The 19,520-nt window shown below is 43.8% G+C and overlaps 1 protein-coding gene across 2 annotated transcripts in view; it reads right to left on the bottom strand.

Moving 5' to 3' along the window:
• LOC126234807 (fatty acyl-CoA reductase 1-like) overlaps nucleotides 1-19,520 on the bottom strand; it is a 265,198-nt gene that overhangs the window by 53,043 nt on the left and 192,635 nt on the right. For both annotated transcript variants that reach the window (XM_049943555.1, XM_049943554.1), the window contains exon 7: nucleotides 10,829-11,101. In XM_049943555.1, the coding sequence (XP_049799512.1) occupies nucleotides 10,829-11,101 (273 nt within the window). The remainder of the gene's footprint in view (nucleotides 1-10,828; nucleotides 11,102-19,520) is intronic.

Genomic DNA, 19,520 nt, shown 5'->3' with positions numbered 1-19,520 from the left:
TGTTACTGTCACATTCAGTCTTGTTTCTACAGGTGCACACACGTATCCATGTTAAAATCTATACCCTGTTTTCGAATCGAGGTATAACATTACCTCTGAATGAGTTGTTTCTTTCCGGACAAGTACCGTGACAATGATCGTAGGAATACGTATTTTCAGCCAACTATGCAGCCTAGGGATAAAATGACTGAGCTTTGAAAGTGATTCGGCTAAGGAACGTGGTATGTACGCTGTATTTGCGACTCCCTCACAACCCCTCAACCAGATAATTCTTTAATATTTGTAACGCACTCTGTCTCGACATCATATCAGAGGTTCCTCGATATATCCACCGAGTTATAGGCGATGACTGATTGAGAAGGAACACAAACAGTAGTAGTAGATGATGTGCTGACTGAGGTTGTAAGAAGAAAAATGTACACTAGCTTCTCAGATCTCTAGTGTCATGCTATATGTTCGAAATGATGTCAATCATTTGGAATCACCTCTCTCCAATCGGATCACAACCACTACTCAATCATATTTGTCGCACCCTCATATCTCGAAACGAGTCACCTTTCCCGAACGTAGTTTCTACAGTAAAATTCCAGCGTGGTTGTAGTCGCCCCCTACACGTCGTGCAACTGATCCGATTTCTACAGCTTCGCCCATGTGATAGGTCCAATTTAAGTCTGAACTGAGCAGATGTCGGAGAAAGACATATCCACCACCTTCAGCAGCCTCTGTAGAAACAGAACGACCTGAATTACTGCAACAGGACCGTGTTTTGACCATCCGGTGGAAATGCACGCAATTTCGTACGTCCCCAAGCTAGATACAGGTAGTACAGATCCACGTCCATTCAAATCAGTCAGCCCAACAGATAAAAATTAAGAACTATGAAAGCTCATACGAATTAGAAGTCACCAAGGCACCGATGCGGGCACAATGACACATAGCTGCGGTCGGCCTCCAGCGCAGGGAAAAAGATTTCACAATACGACTTCCCACAATAGCGTAGCGTGCAGCCATCCAAGCATTCCTAGCGGTATAGCCGCTTCTTCACCGGCTCTCACCTCAAACTGCTACTGCTACTGCTACTCCTGCTGTGTCTATGACACGATTCTATTAAATATACAGACACCACAGAGCCCACTTTTAAGTTTGATCACCTATACTATAAGCCAGTGGTTTCCAACAGATGGTTCGCGGTCTCCCAGGGGTCGGCGAGCTATGCGAGAGGGGTCGGCAAGATGCTATTAGAATAAAAAAATATATTAAATATATTTTGTATGAGAACAGATTTTTTTGTTTTGGTCGCCTCCTGCATGAACAGAGCTTTAGCGAACGCTAACTTTTGCGTCTAGCGTCTTCCTGGGGCCAACTGACACTAGCAGACTCTAGCGCAAAACTAGAATTAGATAGAGGCAAATAGTTCTGCTGCATGCGGTTGGACTGCTCGCGCTGCCTCTTTGCAGCTGACAACTGACAGTCACGTTACATAGAAACTCGCATTTCAGACGACAATCGGCCATTATTTTTTGCCAGTGCTTTCACAGAACAAGTTGTTTACATATTCAATATGCTGTATTAAAACAGTAGTGTTTGTAAAGCGTTGTTTTTCACGGAAGCTACAGTTCGCGTTGTTAAAAATGGACCGCTGGTTAAAAAGTGGTTCGTTGAAACGAGAAATGCCTGCAGATGAAGAGGAAGATGATGCATTTGATGTTCAAGCAAGTAGGTCAGTGACTCTCGAACCGAAGTTGTCAGTGCCCATTGAACCTAAATCGTCGGCGTCCCTTGAACCTAACCCTTCCAAGATCAGTGTTAAGCGTACTGGAAAAACTAGAAAATATAGCTCTGATTACTTGGAAATCGGTTTTAAGTTCACTGGACCTGAGCAACAGCCTAAACTTCAATGTGTCATTTGCTATGAAAGCCTTTCGAATGAATGTGTGAAATCAGCAAACTCCAGCACCATCTTGATACAAAGTACCAAGAGTGCAGAAGTATGTCATTAGATTTTTTCAAAAATAAATTAGGGAAGTTGAAAACAAATCGTAAAACAATTGCCAAACACTGTGGTGCAAATGTAAATGAAAATGCAACCCTTGCGTCTTACGAGGTGGCTCAGCTTGTTGTTAAATGTGGGAAAAACCACACAATTTCTGAGAAACTTATACTGCCATCAGCAATAATACTTTGGAAGAGAATCTTAGGTGATGCAGCTGCTAAGGTAACAGGAACTGTCCCGCTCTCAAATAATACTGTTCAAAGACGAATTTCTGATATGACAGTTAACACCGAAGAAACATTGCTGGCTAGACTTTGCATGAGTGTCATGTACGCTCCACAATTGGATGAAAGCACAGACATATCAAAAAAGGCTATAATGTTGGTTTTCTAACCATTCTTATGGGAGGACCAAGTGTTCAAAGATTTTCTTCATGCGAACTACTGCATACGACAGCAGACGATATTTTAACTTACTTTTGAATACATTATGGGCACAGCAGTGATCAATGTTTTACTAATAATTACTATTAAAAACAGTCTTGATCACAATTTATTTTACAAGGTGACCGGTTTCAACCACTACTGTGGTCATCTTCAGACCATTGAGTAGGAGCCTCTATGTGTTGAAGAATCACAGTAGTGATTCTTCAACACATAGAGGCTCCTACTCAATGGTCTGAAGATGACCACAGTAGTGGTTGAAACCGGTCACCTTGTAAAATAAATTGTGATCAAGACTGTTTTTAATAGTAGATATTTTAACTGCATTAAATAATTATCTCAATGAACACGACGTCACCTAGAAAAAATGTGTAGGCTTCTCGACGGATTGAGCAAAGTCAATGGCTGGCAAAAAAAAAAAAAAAAAAAAAGTCTTCTAGCTCGTATCAAAGCGATAGTCCCTGAGGTGAAATGGACTCACTGTTGCGTGAAGCCTTAGTAGCCAAAAGCTTGTCTGAACCTTTGCAAAAGATAGTTAATGGAGTAGTTCAAATCATCAACTACATTAAAACTCGACACCTGCAATCCAGATTATTTTCTTTGTTGTGTAAAGAGATCGGCAGTGAGCATGAGCAACTTCTTACTCATATGGAAGTAAGATGGCTTTCTCGTGGTAGGATCTTGCCACATTTTTTGAACTTACAGATGAGTTCGTGTCTTCTTTCTTGACACAAAGTGTGATATGACAAGGTAACAATCATGCTCAATGAGGGGGTCCTCGAGAAACTTTTGTTGGGAATCCCTGCGCTAGGCGAATTATCGTATGACACGCTCCCTCTGGTCCTGTTTAGTTGTGTCAACACGCTTTTGTACAACGCCAAACATCTCGTTTCTCTGCCACGAGTTTCATGCCTGTCTCATGTTCTAAACTAACATTAAGACGCCCTGATACATTGCCAGTCACAGAAAGGTAGACATCGCGCACTGTAAATCATTTTATTACTGCAACTACCATAACACGCTACACAACAACTTATATTAAATAAAAACCCACTTACAACATAACGAAAGTAGAAGACTCTTACGGCGTTGGCGTAGGTCTCCAAACGGATATCCGAAAGCGAATGACGACCTATACATTTATTCTCGTCTGTCACACTGACGGAAATACCTGACGACTATGCACCCCCTTTCGACTCATTCCTCATATTGCACTAATGTACGCGATCACTGTTTCGCTGCTAGCAACCCTCGGATGTTCCCGTGCATCCACGGAAACATTTTCCCCAACTCAAACAAGCCATAGCAGTCACTCATTATCTGCTAACCAATGCAGGGGTGGGATGGGAAAGACACCATCCATATACTCTAGTACTAAACATGAAACTTGATAGCGCGAACAATTTTACAGAAACTTCGACACCGGTCAATCATGTGACAGCATGCTTCCTCAATCTCTGTATCATAGCTAAACCATCCATTCTCTATTTTGCAAGTATCATTGCGAACATGGAAAGATGACTACATAATACACCCATTCACAGCTAATTCTCGAACACATAACTCATCAAAGTATATCAGACAGTACTCTACATATTTCTAAGACCTCGATCATAGTACCTAAATTATGATTTATCTCTCCGCGTATGGGAGCCACAGAGCATTCTCCCCATCTTAGGGTAAAAGTATGTGTGTTTGTGGAAAGGTGTAGACTATGCCCTGTTGTAGGGAAGGTAAGGATTTGACTTGGAGTACTGTGATAGCAATGGGGGGAGTATGTCCAGTTGTAAGGAAGGTACAGCTATATCCAGAGCCACTGCAGACAACTGGGAGTATTTCCGATAATTCGCTCATTCTGGAATGCTGTTCAATTGGTAGCGATATTGTAACATTTAATTGTAACTATAATAATTAACATATATATGAGCTGTTACCGGAATCATTCCTTGTATGAAAAGTCCGTGGTGGTACTGATCCACGTTTCCTGCTAATAGCAGCATCCATGCGAAAGTAGAGGTCTGTTGGATTGTAGGAACGTATAAGAGTTAACTTTGCCCTTGTCTAGAAGACCAGATAGCGAACTAATACTAGTATGTGTTGGGTGGCTTTCGTGATCAAGTGGAACATTGAGAAGATGGTATGATTGGGATGGAGTGTTATTCCCGCCCATGTAAATTATTCCGTTGACTGTTTGCGCACATTTCGCGTCTTTATTTAGTTGAGAGAAGATGGAGTGTGGTGTGTGGAAGATACGTTTGCCTGTTCTCTAGACATGGAAAGGACCTTAGTTGGCTTGTAAATTATGTGAGTTCGGTATTCGTTGGTCGAAATATGATTTTTCATGTGTTTGTTTCTAGTTACTCAGTGGTCTAGAGGACGCCCGACGAAGCTAAGGTTTCGTGGTTGTAGAGAAATGATTTCGAGTCTATATATCAGGAATTAAGTTGCCTTAGCTATGGGGAGGCTACTGCTGTGTAGTTGATATCGAGAAGTATAGCGAAAATTCTATAATACTATGGCGAAATTACGTGTGTTATTATAATCCCCGAGTCTTGAGATGTGCATAGAAAAGCGAGCAGACAAGGAAGCAGAGACAGTAACGCCTTTGTGTCGAGGGGAAAATGATGGTGAATTTGTAGAACAATTCTGAGAGTGACTTCGGTTGGCTGATGTAAAAGGGGTGATTTTGTTTGATGGGGGATGTGAACTGTATGTTTACTAGATCGACAAGGTACTCGGTGATATATTGCTGGGATTAGATCGGTTTCACGGTCCAATTTCGGGTGCTGTACAGATGTAAAGATCACTGTTTGTCTAAAATGTGTATACATTGTATTGCAAAGTAACTGTGGCTTTCACTGCGTGAACTGTGTATATATTGTATTTTAAAGATAGCATGGTTTATGTTATGGCATGACTAGAGTGGATGACTGTGTGTCCCATGATGAGGGGCATATAGTTTGAGCAGACTGATAACGATGAGGGTATGAGTGAGAATTTTTAAGTGGAAAATTATATTCGCTATAGATACTGAAGCACAGTCGTCAAGAGGAGAGGTTACCTGCACGTTGATTGGTGTCAGAGTATAGCAACAATCGTAATATTTAATTGTAGTTACTATTGGCTTCCAATATTCTTGTGAGTCTGGTATGTATTTGATAATGTGGAGATAACTTTGTGGTTTTAACTGTCAACTGAATTTAGTGATCTGTGTAAAATAACCGCTGTAAGTTCGAGAAAGTAGAGGTGGATGGTTCTTCAATAACAGCGGCATCAGTAATTCGGCGAGTAAATTGGGTTAGAGCAAATGATAATGTCGGATTCAGTAACATGCTTTTTACTGCGATATGGTAGCCTCTACATAGCCGTGCGGACATTTGCGTATGTTGAGAGCAGGATTGGTATAACGTGATGGGGTTAGGTCCGCGAGGAAGACTGCATTGGACATTATTGTGCGTTACTTTCGTAACGAGGTTCTGTTAGGGCACGAATTTCCGTGCCTAAAATGCGTGAGAAGACGAAAATTAGTACAAAAGCGCACGTTAAGTATTTATGGACGGCTGTGGAATTTACTAGAGGGGTTGTTATTTTAGATATAAATGTGACTTAAGTGTAAGCTTGATAACGTTACTCGATGCGTTTGCGATGGTTTATACCTACGCGCAGTGTAGCATCAGAATCGCTAAGGGGAAAGCAGGTTGTGCTATCGTGGAATGGAATTCTTCAGCGTCTTCGCTGGACCGCTGTTACAGTTAGGGTAGAATGGAATGCTCCACGCGCTTGGCTATGCTTGGTGGTACGCTCTGTAAATAATCCCCCCTGGTCATCAATGGCACTTATACAAATTTCGCCTGCGTTCGGCTGCAGCTCGCGGTTGCGCTCCAGCCCAATTACGTCAGCATGTGTGTCTAGGTGAACAGGTATTTACATAGGAATTTCTCAGACATGCGGTATGAGTGAGATCTCGCTGCCTCATGCTTGCGGGAGCCGGGCGAGGGCTGTGCGCGGTTTGACAGCTGACGGCTGCACCACGACGCAGGGACTGTCTGTACGCTCTGCTGGAGAGGGGTTGACGGAGAGTGCATGCGCTCGTTGATTTGCGAGCAGGTCTGTGGGCTATGAGCTGTGTGGGTAGTTCACGATATGATAGTGTCTAGACATAAGTGTGCTGAATTATTTGGGAGTATGAATGTCTGTACTTAAAATATTTGCGTAAATTAAGAGTTGTTTGTGTGTCTGCAGACTGTATTGTGACCCCAAGCATAACATGGCGAGTGTTTTGCGTCATTGTGATAAATATATTCGATCTCTAAATAAAATGTTCGAAAAAAAGTAGAGTGGACTCTCCCCAGCACCCTAGCGCAGCCTGAGTAATTTTAGCATAATTCTCGCCCCTACAGACCACCATCTTGGACTAGGTCATAGGAGGGGTGACAGTACGATCTGATGGCGGTAATGTGTACATGTCAGTTGGACAGTAAATCTGTCGGTGGAGACAGCACCCGCAAAATAAAGACATGTGTTAAGATCTGTTTTCCCACCATTTCGCCCCACCATCTTTGATGACGTCATGCAGTGTGCACATTAGTACTCGTTATTGCACGGTAGCCGCCATCATGGGTGAGTAAGGCGGTGTGGCGCTGGGTTGAATATCGTGGTGAAGACCTTAACTACTTGATTCCAAGTCCAGGTGGGTGTGGCATTGGTGGGAATTGATTCCGAGTCCTAGGTTCAATGAAGTCGAATCACGTGACTAATGCAGCAGCCAATACGAGTGCAGCATTCTGAGGGTGGGGGAGGGTGCTATGTCATGAGTGAACACTGCACTGATAGTGGGAAAATGTCGAACTTCTCATTTGATAATTGAATATTGAAATTTTAAATTGACCTATTGAATATGATTAAAATTGAAATGGAATTAAGTACTTACGTAATTGGTAGGTTAGATATGTGATGTGGGTGTTAGTTTAGTTAGCATATTTACAGAAGACTATGTACAGCTTGTGTATGGAGGTGACGGCCGAGGGGGTTTGTTGTAAGTGGTCGGGCGTCCGCGGGCCTGTGGTGTGGTGCGAGAGAGCGGACGATCTTGTTTAATCAACCGACCTCACGGTAGCGTCCTCTGGTGGTCACAATATGAACTAAACCAGTTGGGCTCTGGAGCTCGTGATGGTTACATCTATTGTGTTGTGGAGCCAACACCGTGTTACTAGAGGACGCCGCAATGCACGCGTTTTAGCTCACGCAGGCTGGCTTGAGGAGGGAAGAACTATACTGACGTGAAATCTGGAACATGACAAGGAATTAGAATTCAGAAAGCGGACGTAGCCAGTTTGATACTTGACTTTAAACCATTAATGATGAACGTCGCTCTTGACGGCACATGAGTCACAATATTATCTGTTCAGAAGACATAGTAACTGAATATGGCGCCTCGCTAGGTCGTTGCAAATGACGTAGCTCAAGGCTATGCTAAACTGTCGTCTCTGCAAATGAGAGCGTATGTAGTGAACCATCGCTAGCAAAGTCGGCTGTACAACTGGGGCGAGTGCTCGGGAGTCTCTCCAGACTAGACGTGCCATACGGCGGCGCTCGGTCTGCAATCAATGATAGTGGCGACACGCGGGTCCGACGTATACTAAAGGACCGCGGCCGATTTAAAGGCTACCACCTAGCAAGTGTGGTGTCTGGCGGTGACACCACAACATCGGTTGCAGCCATCTTGAATGACGGTACTTACGTCATCACCTGATGTGCGGAGAGCGCCCTCTGGTGGCACCGACATGAACTAAGCCAGTTGGAGTCCAGACCCAGTGGCGATCGCATATGCTTGTAATTGGTTAAATAGCAAAGACAAGTCCCTTTTTCCCTCCATTACTGTACCTGAATTTGAACTTCGCACTATTTTTCTTGTGGTGGGGGTTAGGTTAGGGGAGGTAGGCCAAGTGTCCTTTCTTCCCGTGATTTTCTTTGTAGTGATAAGTACGGGTGCTATGCATCATCATGTTGGAATTTGAACTCCGCGCCATTCTTCTTGTGGTGGGGGTTAGGTTAGGAGAGGTAGCCCAGTTGACCTTTTTTCTCGCCAAAATTCACACTTCCCGCCAAATCCGACATCTTGAATGACGTCATCGCCGCCATATTGGATGACATCATCGCCGCCATCTTGGATAATGGTACTTTGTCCCTTTACATTCGTTGTCCCAGTTCTTTAATCACCGCAAAACAGGTAGGAAGAAGTCCTACGCGACGACTCAGTAATTCAAGGACGTATTTCTTAATCTCAGAAAATCTCAGGTAAATAGTCAGCCAGACCTACTGTACGCCTCTTATACCACCTTCTACGGACTTGGCAGCTAGACTGAAACACTTCAGGATATCGAATAAGTGAAAGGATTTTGCAAGCTGGAATACGAGTAATTGTTAGACTATATCTGAAATGAAATTTATTAGCAGCCCGTCGAAACTCTTCAAATTAACTAATGCATGGAAAAATTCCGCGAATAATGTTCATCGACACAAAGTGTTACTGTTCGCATAAGTGATTCGTTTTGAGATTATACACCATATGCGGACGAGATTTGTGTTGTTCAAACGTCTTCTGCAGTACAGATAAGTGTAATATTTAGTATTTATTTTGTGGCTGCGGGGCTAATATTGTGCTCCATTAGTGCTCAGTGAATTCAAACCAAAAATGAAGCAAAATAAATAATAATATTTCTGTTGTATAATAAAGTTACCAATTGTGTTCTCAAATACTTTTGCTCCTTCGTTACTGTTAAGCACACAGAATTATGGTTAGAGAAGTTACCTCGTCCTAAGAAGACGCATTTACGTCACTGTTTTACCAGAAATATTTATCATTTAAACTGGACACCTTTATTAGCCACATATGTCTTCAGAAAATTTAAACAGTAAATTCAGCAATGTAGCTATGAAACGTCTCTGTGAAGTCGTTTCATAAGACGCTTGTCGAATTAGGTACAACTTATTCGCTTTACTACCTGATTTTAGCTCAATTCATAAACTCTTCCAGAAAGACTGAGCACTCAAATAAGGCCTATTGAACAATATATGTGTGTTTAATGTGGGGTTTCGGTTTTGTTTTGTGGGAAACACTGAGTTGGTCATCGTCTGCTGGGAGCAGACGATGTTGCTTCTCGTTCGAAGGACAGCACAGGATGACCAACTTAAGTTTCCAATACCTGAACAGAGAGGTTTACCCATCTTAGTCAAACACTGTTTTTGTGTGTGAGGTTGGTAACGGAGGGCTACCTCTCTGGTAGCTTCCGCTGCACGGGGAGCTAGGTAATCTCGAAAGAGAAAGGGGCGACTCTTCGGTGAACGCTTGGTGAATACGGATCGTAGCTCTTAAAGGGGGTTTCAAGTGATAGGAAGCAGGTTGAGTTAGGACTTCGTTATGTTTAAGAGTTGAAATACTTAAGAACTTCAGCTTAACTGAAGCGTGTGATGCGAGTATGATTTTTAATCTTTCATTAGTGGAAGTTGCGTTTGTCTTTGTGCGTCGATTTTGTGCCACGTGTTTGGTAATAAATGACCCTTCTGGTCCACCACGGCACTACAATAGACCTTATTTAACAGTCTGCTTGTTTAATGAGCCATAATTTCTACAAGAATATCTGTTCTTTCGTGCACTTTCTACAAAGCGGCACAACAATTTGAGTCAGAATGCACCACGTGCTGTATTTCGGCAGTTTGCAGGCAGCAGGCGCAATTAGTATGTTGAATAATTATCGCACAACCTCGTGCATTGGTTAAACCTATGTCCAGAATAGTGCATGCGTAGAATCGTAATGCGAATCTCACTGGTATGAATGCAAAAGGAGATGATAGTATCATTGTCTCCCACCCCCGTTTTCTGCGTTTCTTGCTGTAGTTAAATTGTGCTCTGATTCATTCTCACGTAATTCTTACTAAAATATTTCTGGTCAGCCACCAGTTAGGTGTAACTGGGATGTGCAACCAAATACTTAGTTACAATAAACAATCGACGTGAAAGATAAATTCTGTGGTGTTGATCTTACCCACTTACTTCGATTTCCAATCCTGAATTAATCAAGTTACTTCATGCACGATATGGAGTGCTATTTATCTGGCTACTTAAAGAAATTTGAATACTGGTAATTAAATTATTAAAGTAATTAAACTAATAATTTTCCAGCTCCGTTTTCTTCTAAATGGTTAGGAAGCGCTTGGGCTGGTGGCGACCCTGAATTTCGGAAATTTTATCATTATTTGTGTGAGAGAAGCAGCGAGAAATGCGAGATAACGTATATGGCTCCATGAGAAACGTCGTAAATATAGTAATACGTTACAGCCTTGTGTCATGCGGAATAAAAAGTGTGAGTACATAACGGGATGAAGTACTTACATTGGTTTCGTCCCCTTGAGACACAGAAAAGTGTCTGCAATAATGGCTGGAATTAAGTGGAAGAACACGGCTGCAATAAGGTACAGCGACTTCTGCTTGAACATAAATCCGTAGCCGTACCAGATGCTTTTTATGCTGGGAAAATGTTTGGCGTAAAATAAGTAGCCGTGTATGGTACCCCAGGACACTGGATGGCGAGCAGTTGATACACAATTGTAGACGAGCGGCTGAGCTGCTGGCAGTTGTGTAAGATTTTGCATTCTGTGTCTGGACCTGCAATAAATGAGACAACATCCACAAAAAATGAAAGTCGACCGTTCGCTATTTTTGATTACTAGTAATGTGTGGGTAACATTTTAAACAGATTTGCCACATTTATTCTCTTCATCTCCTAACGAATGTGCCACTGATGGTGCACACGGTTATGAACTCAGTCACTATAACAATCTATGTACATGGATACATTAAAGATAAATTACATTAAAATTCCACTGTTAAAAGAATTACACAAAAACAATTCGTAATATTCGGGAAGCAAATCACCAACAAGAAAAGATAACGTCTTATGCGAAGAAATTATCTAACGGGTAAATAAGTGCGAAGAAAAGTCGGCAAATTTGCTCGGAAGAGAATATAGAATGCTCCCTGAAAAATATGGCTTACTATGATTGTTATTGCTTCTCACTTACTCTGAAAGGAAGCTACTGTCGGAATCCAGAACGGATTGGTCTGATACGATCGTGGAGAGTTCTCACCAAAAACCGCGAACTGCTACGCCACAGACATCGTAACGTGAGTCTTCCAGGGCACCACGTCGCTCATTCTGGAAGAACCATGAAGCTGGGGGAATAGCACAGATGGTGCTACCCCGCCAAGGCTGAACTCTCACATTCCTGTTTGGTGGCTCAAAGGTATCCGTACCATAGCCAGCAAGCAGCTGACTCTCGCCATTTGTCCATGGAGATATGAAATGAAGCATGGTGAAAGAGGAGAAACTTTTCTCTCTTAATGATGCAAGTTGGTTCCAGCGGGTCCAGGTAACTTGGGATGGCAGAGGTATTTGTTGTATCCTCTGACGAAGCGTGATGAAACACACTTTTACAACAGAACTGTTACAATAACTAAATAAAGCAAGCTTCTAAAAGGAGTCCCTTGAGTAAGAGGTAGCAAGTTCAATATTTAGTAAGGCTAATTTGAAATTTTTGTGTTAACAATTGTAACAGGATTGATATTAGCTGCTAATAACTCACTACGTGCATCAGGAGGGCGACGGGAAATGAATGTCCGGGATGCTATGGGATGTTTGTATAATGCTTCACAAAATGGACATCGTCGACATTCAATAAATGTTCGAAACAAACCAGCAACTTGCGCCATGAACAGCTAACGAAAAATGGCGCGCTACGATGATCACGAAGATTAGCATCATCATGACAGAAGGCGAACTCCTTGGGAGCTGTAAACATTCAGCTAGGTATCAGCCCTCAAGGAATGCATATGGAATGATACCTGTGTAACGGGTGATGAAAACTGAGGGAATGTGGTGGCATGCAACCGAAAGTGAAAGAGTCTGGCGTGGAACTTACCGTGGAACTGGCTATCCTTTAAAGCGTAGCTGCAGAATGTGCGACAATATGTTTTATAGGCACGAAAAACACAAAGTTTCAGAGGTTGAATTTGTCCAGTGGTTCCAGGTGTTATGCACTGCACTGTTACACACCGTTCAGTAGGGGTAGTTTGCTCTAAAGGAGTATGCAGACCAAGAATGAAGCAAAAGCAAGTTTCTTTGACCAGCTATTGTCCAAAACAGTGCTCATACACTTATTGTAGTTCGTCTACGCCCATTTTCAAGTCTTGCTTGGTGTGAGTTAAATATTCCCCACTTCCCTTGCAAGATAACGCACACGAGAAACAATCATTGGGGAGAGACTCTCCAACTTCTCGCAACACAATAAATGACTTTGAAGACAATCTACCATCCAGATTATAGTCGGCATAATTGTATATGAATGCATTGAGGCATTGACGTTAGCAGATCTTGATAGAAATCTCTTGGTACCTCTAATTTCCAGGGTACCTCTCACAGACACGTCCTCTTCAAATCTCCAATGGTCGGAGTTGAAAACAAATTCCTTAATGAACAATGGGATACTGTTGTTTATCTCATCTACAACTATTCGGGCCGATTCCGCAGTTTGCTATGCATCGCCAAGGTGACGCTTTGTTTGAAATTTCGTTTTCTTACGTCATCCAATTCTGTAGCACTTTTTGAAGTTAAGCAACCGTCCATTGCTTCACTTGAAATCACTGTAATCTATGACGTGCATAACGTAGTGGCTCGATAGCACGCACATCTAACGTCGATCAGTTGTAGAATTTTGGAACACGTATTATGTTCGAGTATAATGACTTTTCTGGAGACTAGAAATCTACTCTGTAGAAATCAGCATGGGTTACGAAAAAGAAGATCCTGTGAAACCCAGCTCGTGCTATTCGTCCACGAGACTCAGAGGGCCATAGACAGGGGTTCACAGATAGATGCCGTGTTTCTTGATTTCCGCAATGCGTCCGAAACAGTTCCCCACAGTCGTTTAATGAACAAAGTAAGAGCATATGGAATATCAGACCAATTGTGTGATCCGATTGAAGAGTTCCTAGATGACAGAACGCAGCGTGTCATTCTCAATGGAGAGAAGTCTTCCGAAGTAAGAGTGATTTCACGTGTGCCGCAGGGGAGTGTCGTAGGACCGTTGCTATTCACAATATACATAACTGACCTTGTGGACAACATCGGAAGTTCACTGAGGCTCTTTGCAGGTGATGATGTGGTATTTCGAGAGGATGTAACAATGGAAAATTGTAAAATTGTACTGAAATGCTGGAGGATATGGAACGAATTGACGCATGGTGCAGGGAATGGCAATTGAATCTCAATGTAGACAAGTGTAATGTGCTACGAATACACAGAAAGAAAGATCCTTTATCATTTAGCTACAATATAACAGGTCAAAAACTGGGAGCAGTTAATTCCATAAATTATCTGGGAGTAGGCATTAGGAGTGATTTAAAATGGAATGATCATATAAAGTTGATCGTCGGTAAAGCAGGTGCCAGACTGAGATTCACTGGAAAAATCCTAAGGAAATGCAGTCCGAAAACAAAGGAAATAGGTTACAGTACACTTGTTCGCCAACTGCTTGAATACTGCTCAGCAGTGTGGGATCCATAGCAGATAGGGTTGTTCGAAGAGACAGAGAAGATCCAATGGAGAGCACCGCGCTTCGTTACAGGATCATTTAGTAATCGCGAAAGCCTTACAGAGATGATAGATAAACTCCAGTGGAAGACTTTGGAGGAGAGACGCTCAGTAGCTCGGTAAGGGCACTTGTTGAAGTTTCGAGAACGTACCTTCACCGAGGAGTGAAGCAGTATATTGCTCCCTCCTACGTATCTCTCGCGAAGAGACCATGAGGATAAAATCAGTGAGATTAGAGCCCACATGGAGGCATACGGTCAATCTTTCTTTCCACGAACAATACGAGACTGGAATAGAAGGGAGAACCGATAGAGGTACTCAAAGTACCCTCCGCCACACACCGCCGGGTGGCTTGCGGAGTATGGATGTAGATGTAGATGTAAATTATATCGTGCGGGCTTGAAAGACTGCAACACAGTTTTTGTAACAAGTGCGCCTAGTCCTCCCTTGATTACTCGTAGTTTTTCTTATGTACTACAGTACAGGGTCATATTGCTTTTTTTTCTTTTTTTTTTGCTGTGCTGCGGATGATCTTCTATACATGTAATTATGTTTAGTGCTCCTTGAAAAACGATTGTCATGCACTTGATTTCACTGGAAACGGCATTTGTGGGTCCATGCCCGAGAAGAATGATGAACGTAACGGTTCGATTCTTATTTCAATATCACTTTCACTTATTAAGCACGTATCGCTATCATTTTACTCCTCATGTACATTGCCCGCACAGTCGAGCGCATACGACACCACACATCCCTCTGGTTAATCTAGCAGAAACGTCAATATATCATCTGCCACTTCTTTCTCACTCGGTGAAATTCCTTGTACTCATTAATGAAATGTCAACATCAGCAATCGATGTTGTAGATTTCACTTTGTTTATCGTTGCCATTGCTCTGCCTCATATCGACAACAGTAGCCCCGTGGCTCTGTTGTGGGTTACTCGTCGACTAAACAATTCAAGGACACTCGGCAGCCTCATGCTGTTCTCATTGTGTGATAAATACGTGGAGCGTCGAATGCCGTAAACATCACAGTCCTTTTGGGACCTTGTATTCAATGGGTTATCTTCACATCTTGGTAACTGCAAACCGTTTGTCCTGGAAAATACACTACTAGCCATTAAAAATGCTACACCATGAAGATGACGTGCTACAGAAGCGAAATTTAACCGACAGGAAGTAGCTGCTGCGATTTGCAAATGATTAGCTTTTCAGAGCATTCACACAGGGTTGGCGCCGGTGGCGACACCTACAACGTGCTGACAGGAAAGTTTCCAACCGATTTCTCATACACAAACAGCAGTTGACCGGCGTTGCCCGGTGAATCGTTGTTGTGATGCCTCGTGTAAGGAGGAGAAATGCGTACCATAACGTTTCCGACTTTGATAGAGGTCGGATAGTGGCCTATCGCGACATCGCTGCTCGCGTTGGTCGCGATCCAATGACTGTTAGCAGAATAAGAAATCGGTGGGTTCAGGAGGGTAATACGGAACGCTGTGCTGGATCCCAACGGCCTCGTATCACTAGGAGTCGAGATGACAGGCATCTTATCCACATGACTGTAACGGATCGTGCAGCCACGTCTCGATCCCTGAGTCAACAGATGGGGACGTTTGCAAAACAACAACCATGTGCACGAACAGTTGGACGACGTTTGCAGCAGCATGGGGTATCAGCTCGGAGACCATGGCTGCGGTTACCCTTGACGCTGCATCACAGACAGGAGCGCCTGTGATGGTGTACACTATGACGAACCTGGATGCACGAATGGCAAAACATTTTTTCGGATGAATCCAGGTTCTGTTTAATCACGATGGTTGCATCCGTGTTTGGCGATATCGCGGTGAACGCACATTGGAAGCGTGTATTCGTCATCTCCATACTGGCGTTCACCCGGTGTGATGTTATGGGGTGCCATTGGTTACCCGTCTTGGTCACCTTTTGTTCGCATTGACGACACTTTCAGCAGTGGACCTTTCATTTCAGATGTGTTACGACCCGTGGCTCTACCCTTCATTCGATCCCTGCAAAACCCTACATTTCGTCAGGATAATGCACGACCGCATGTTGCAGGTCCTGTACGGGCCTTTCTGGATACAGAAAATGTTCGAGTGCTGCCCTGGCCAGCAGATTCTCGAGATCTCTCAGCAATTGAAAACGTGTGGTCAATGGTGGCCGAGCAACTGCCTCGTCACAATACGCCAGTCACTACTCTTGATGAACTGTAGTATGGTGTTGAAGGTGGATGGGCAGCTGTGCCTGTACACGCCATCCAAGCTCAGTTTCTCAATGCCCAGGCGTATCAAGGCCTTTATTACGGCCAGAGGTGGTTGCTCTGGGTACTGATTTGTCAGGATCTATGCACCGAAATTGCGTGAAAATGGAATCACATGTCAGTTCTAGTATAATATATTTGTCAAATGAATACCCGTTTATCATCTGCATTTCTTCTTGGTTTAGCAATTTTGATGGCCACTAGTGTATGTCGAGGAGCAGGGAGGAGGAACTGGCATTGTGCTACGAGGTGAGGAGCTCTCATGCAGCCGAATAAACTCGGCGAGCTGTTTGTTGTGAAGGGCTGTTGGTGGCGCAGCCGCGGGTGTTGCTTATGGCGAAGACGGCAGGACAACTCTGCGGGCAGCAGGAGCGGCGGCGGTCACGCCAGGCGTTTCCCGTCGTGGACCGTTGAAGCGGTTCTTGTTCCTTCGGAGTCCGGGACGTGTCTGGTCTTATCTACCTCTGTCGCTAGAACTTCACAGAGTGTCTTGGCCCGCCGAAGAAGATGGAGTTCGCAGCACGATGTTCTGCCTCCCGTGCACGCGATGATGCGGTCTTCTCGTTTTTCCAGCTCCTCGGTTTCCGTCTATAGAGGCTGCCTATGCAGCGAGGGGCTATGCACATCTTGTTGAATCGGATCGGTCATGCAGGTGTGGGACTTCCACGATATGGTGGAGTGGTCCGGATAGGAAGCCTCTTGGTAGATGCGGAGCCAGGCTGAGAGCACGATTCTGCAGATAATGGAGCTTCTTCGTGTGTTCTTCAGCTCCGTTCCCTGACGACGACTGCGGTGTACTCAGTTATAGAGGGGAACAGCGTCTCGTGACACCGAGACGCAGAGAAGGTGTGGGAGTCGGGTTCAGCAGAGGACAGAGCTTGCGAAAACGGTTTGTGACCCTGGATTTCACTTGATGACTGGGGATGTAAAATTGATTCCATATTTTTAGGTTTAAAAAATTGTTCAAATGGCTCTGAGCACTGTGGGACTTAATTCAAAGGTCATCACTCTCCTACAACTTAGAACTTGCAGACCGTAGCGGTCGCGCGGTTCCAGACTGTAGCGCCTAGAACGGCTCGGCCACTTCGGCCGGCTTTTAGATTTCCAGAAGGCTTTTTACATCGTAACTCACAAGCGACTTCTGATCAGATTGCGTGTTTATGGACTATTGCCTCAGTTGTGTGACTAGATTCTTCATTTCCTAACGGAAAGGTGACAGTTTGTAGTAATTGACGGGAAGTCATCGAGTAAAGCAGGAGTAATATATGACTTTCCCCAAGGAAGTGGTATACGCCGTCAATTGTTCCTCGTCTACATAAACGATTTAGGAGACAATCTGAGAAGCACTCTTAGATAGTTCGCAGATGATCCTTGTGGTGTCACCGCCAGACACCACACTTGCTAGGTGGTAGCCTTTAAATCGGCCGCGGTCCGTTAGTATCCGTCGGACCCGCGTGTCGCCACTATCAGTGATTGCAGACCGAGCGCCGCCACACGGCAGGTCTAGAGAGACTTCGTAGCACTCGCCCCCGGTTGTACAACCGACTTTGCTAGCGATGGTTCACTCACAAAATACGCTCTCATTTGCCGAGACGATAGTTTAGCATAGCTTTCAGCTACGTCATTTGCTACGACCTAGCAAGGCGCCATTATCAGTTACTATTGATATTGAATCATGTACGGTCAAGACTGACGTTCACCATTAATGGATTAAAGTTAAGTATTCCACCAGCTACGTCCGTTTTTCTAAATTCTAATTTCCTTGTCCTGTTCCAGACCTCACGCCAGCCTGCGTGAGCTAAAACGCGTGCCTTTCCGCCTCCTTCTAGTAACACGGTGTTGGCTCTCCTGCCAACCAAAACAATCCTGTCATTTAAGGTCTTATAAACTGATCAGATGATCAAAACAAATTCCTAAACTATTTAGACAAGATATCCCTACGGTACGACAAGTGGCAATGGACTCTAAATACTAAAAAGTGTTAAGTCTTCCACATATCAAAATGTATGTGCTGAATTTCTGTTGCACGACAAATCACACAAATCTAAAGGCTGTAAACTCAACTAAAAACTTATGGATTACAATTTCGAATAACTTAAGCTGCAACGACCACATAGTTAATGTTGTGGGTAAAGCAAACCAAAGATTGTTACTTATTGGCGGAACACTTACAAAGTGCAAAAGGTCTACTGAAGAGACTGGCTATACTATGCTTGCACGTCTTCCTCTGGAGTATTGATGCGTGGTGTGGGATCCGGAATGGATAGGATCGACGGAGGACGTCGAAAATGTTCAAAGAAGGGTAGCTCGTTTTGTGCTACCGCGATATAGGAGAGTAAGCACCACGGATATGATACGTGAATTCGGGTAGCAGTCATTAAAACAAAGACGATTTTCGTTGCGGCAGGATTTTCTCATGAAATACCAATATCTATATTTCTCCTCAGGGTGGGAAAATATTTTCTTGGCGCCCACTTACATAGGGAGGAATGATCGTCATAACAAATTAACAGATACGAGAGCTCGCACAGGAAGTTTTAAATGTCGTTTTTCCCACGCTGTGTTTGAGACTGGAACGGTAGAGAAATAGCTTGAAGATTGTTCGACGAACCCTCTACTAGGCACTTAATTGTGAACAGCAGAGCAATCATTCAGATGTAGACGTACGTAGATGTACGACGATACCCCATCCCTGACTGGACGAGCGTTTGGCGAGTCATTCATGCGCTCTTCCTGTCCAATTTCGCTCGGTCGACGTGGTATGTGGTCACTAACGAGAAATTTCCGATCCGACGCAGGCTCTATGCCATTCCACTCACCTCACAAACGCTCCCATATTCCTCCGTTGCGCGACAGTAGACACGGACGAATACTGACCGAACTGTGGACTTGCAAGCGAGTGCTAAAAACTGGTCCGCCAGACACTGCGTTCTGCGTCCCCTCCTCCCTTGCCTCGACTGTGCCCATGGACCTCTTTCATCCCGACGCCGTCTATTTCTCGATGACTTGGATGAATGTGGTCTACTGGATAAAGAGAATGGCGATACATTATATGTATCACGACGGCGGAAAGAAAGACCTCGATTTGCGGCAATGCATGATGGACGAGTTCATTGTATTAACGAACAGAACGCAATACCGATACCTTTTTGCTAACTATT

This window comes from Schistocerca nitens, chromosome 2 (assembly GCF_023898315.1).
Source record: "Schistocerca nitens isolate TAMUIC-IGC-003100 chromosome 2, iqSchNite1.1, whole genome shotgun sequence".
Taxonomy (NCBI): Eukaryota; Metazoa; Arthropoda; class Insecta; order Orthoptera; family Acrididae; genus Schistocerca; species Schistocerca nitens.
Note: the sequence above shows the minus strand (reverse complement) of the source record. Positions and strands in the feature narration are given on the sequence as shown.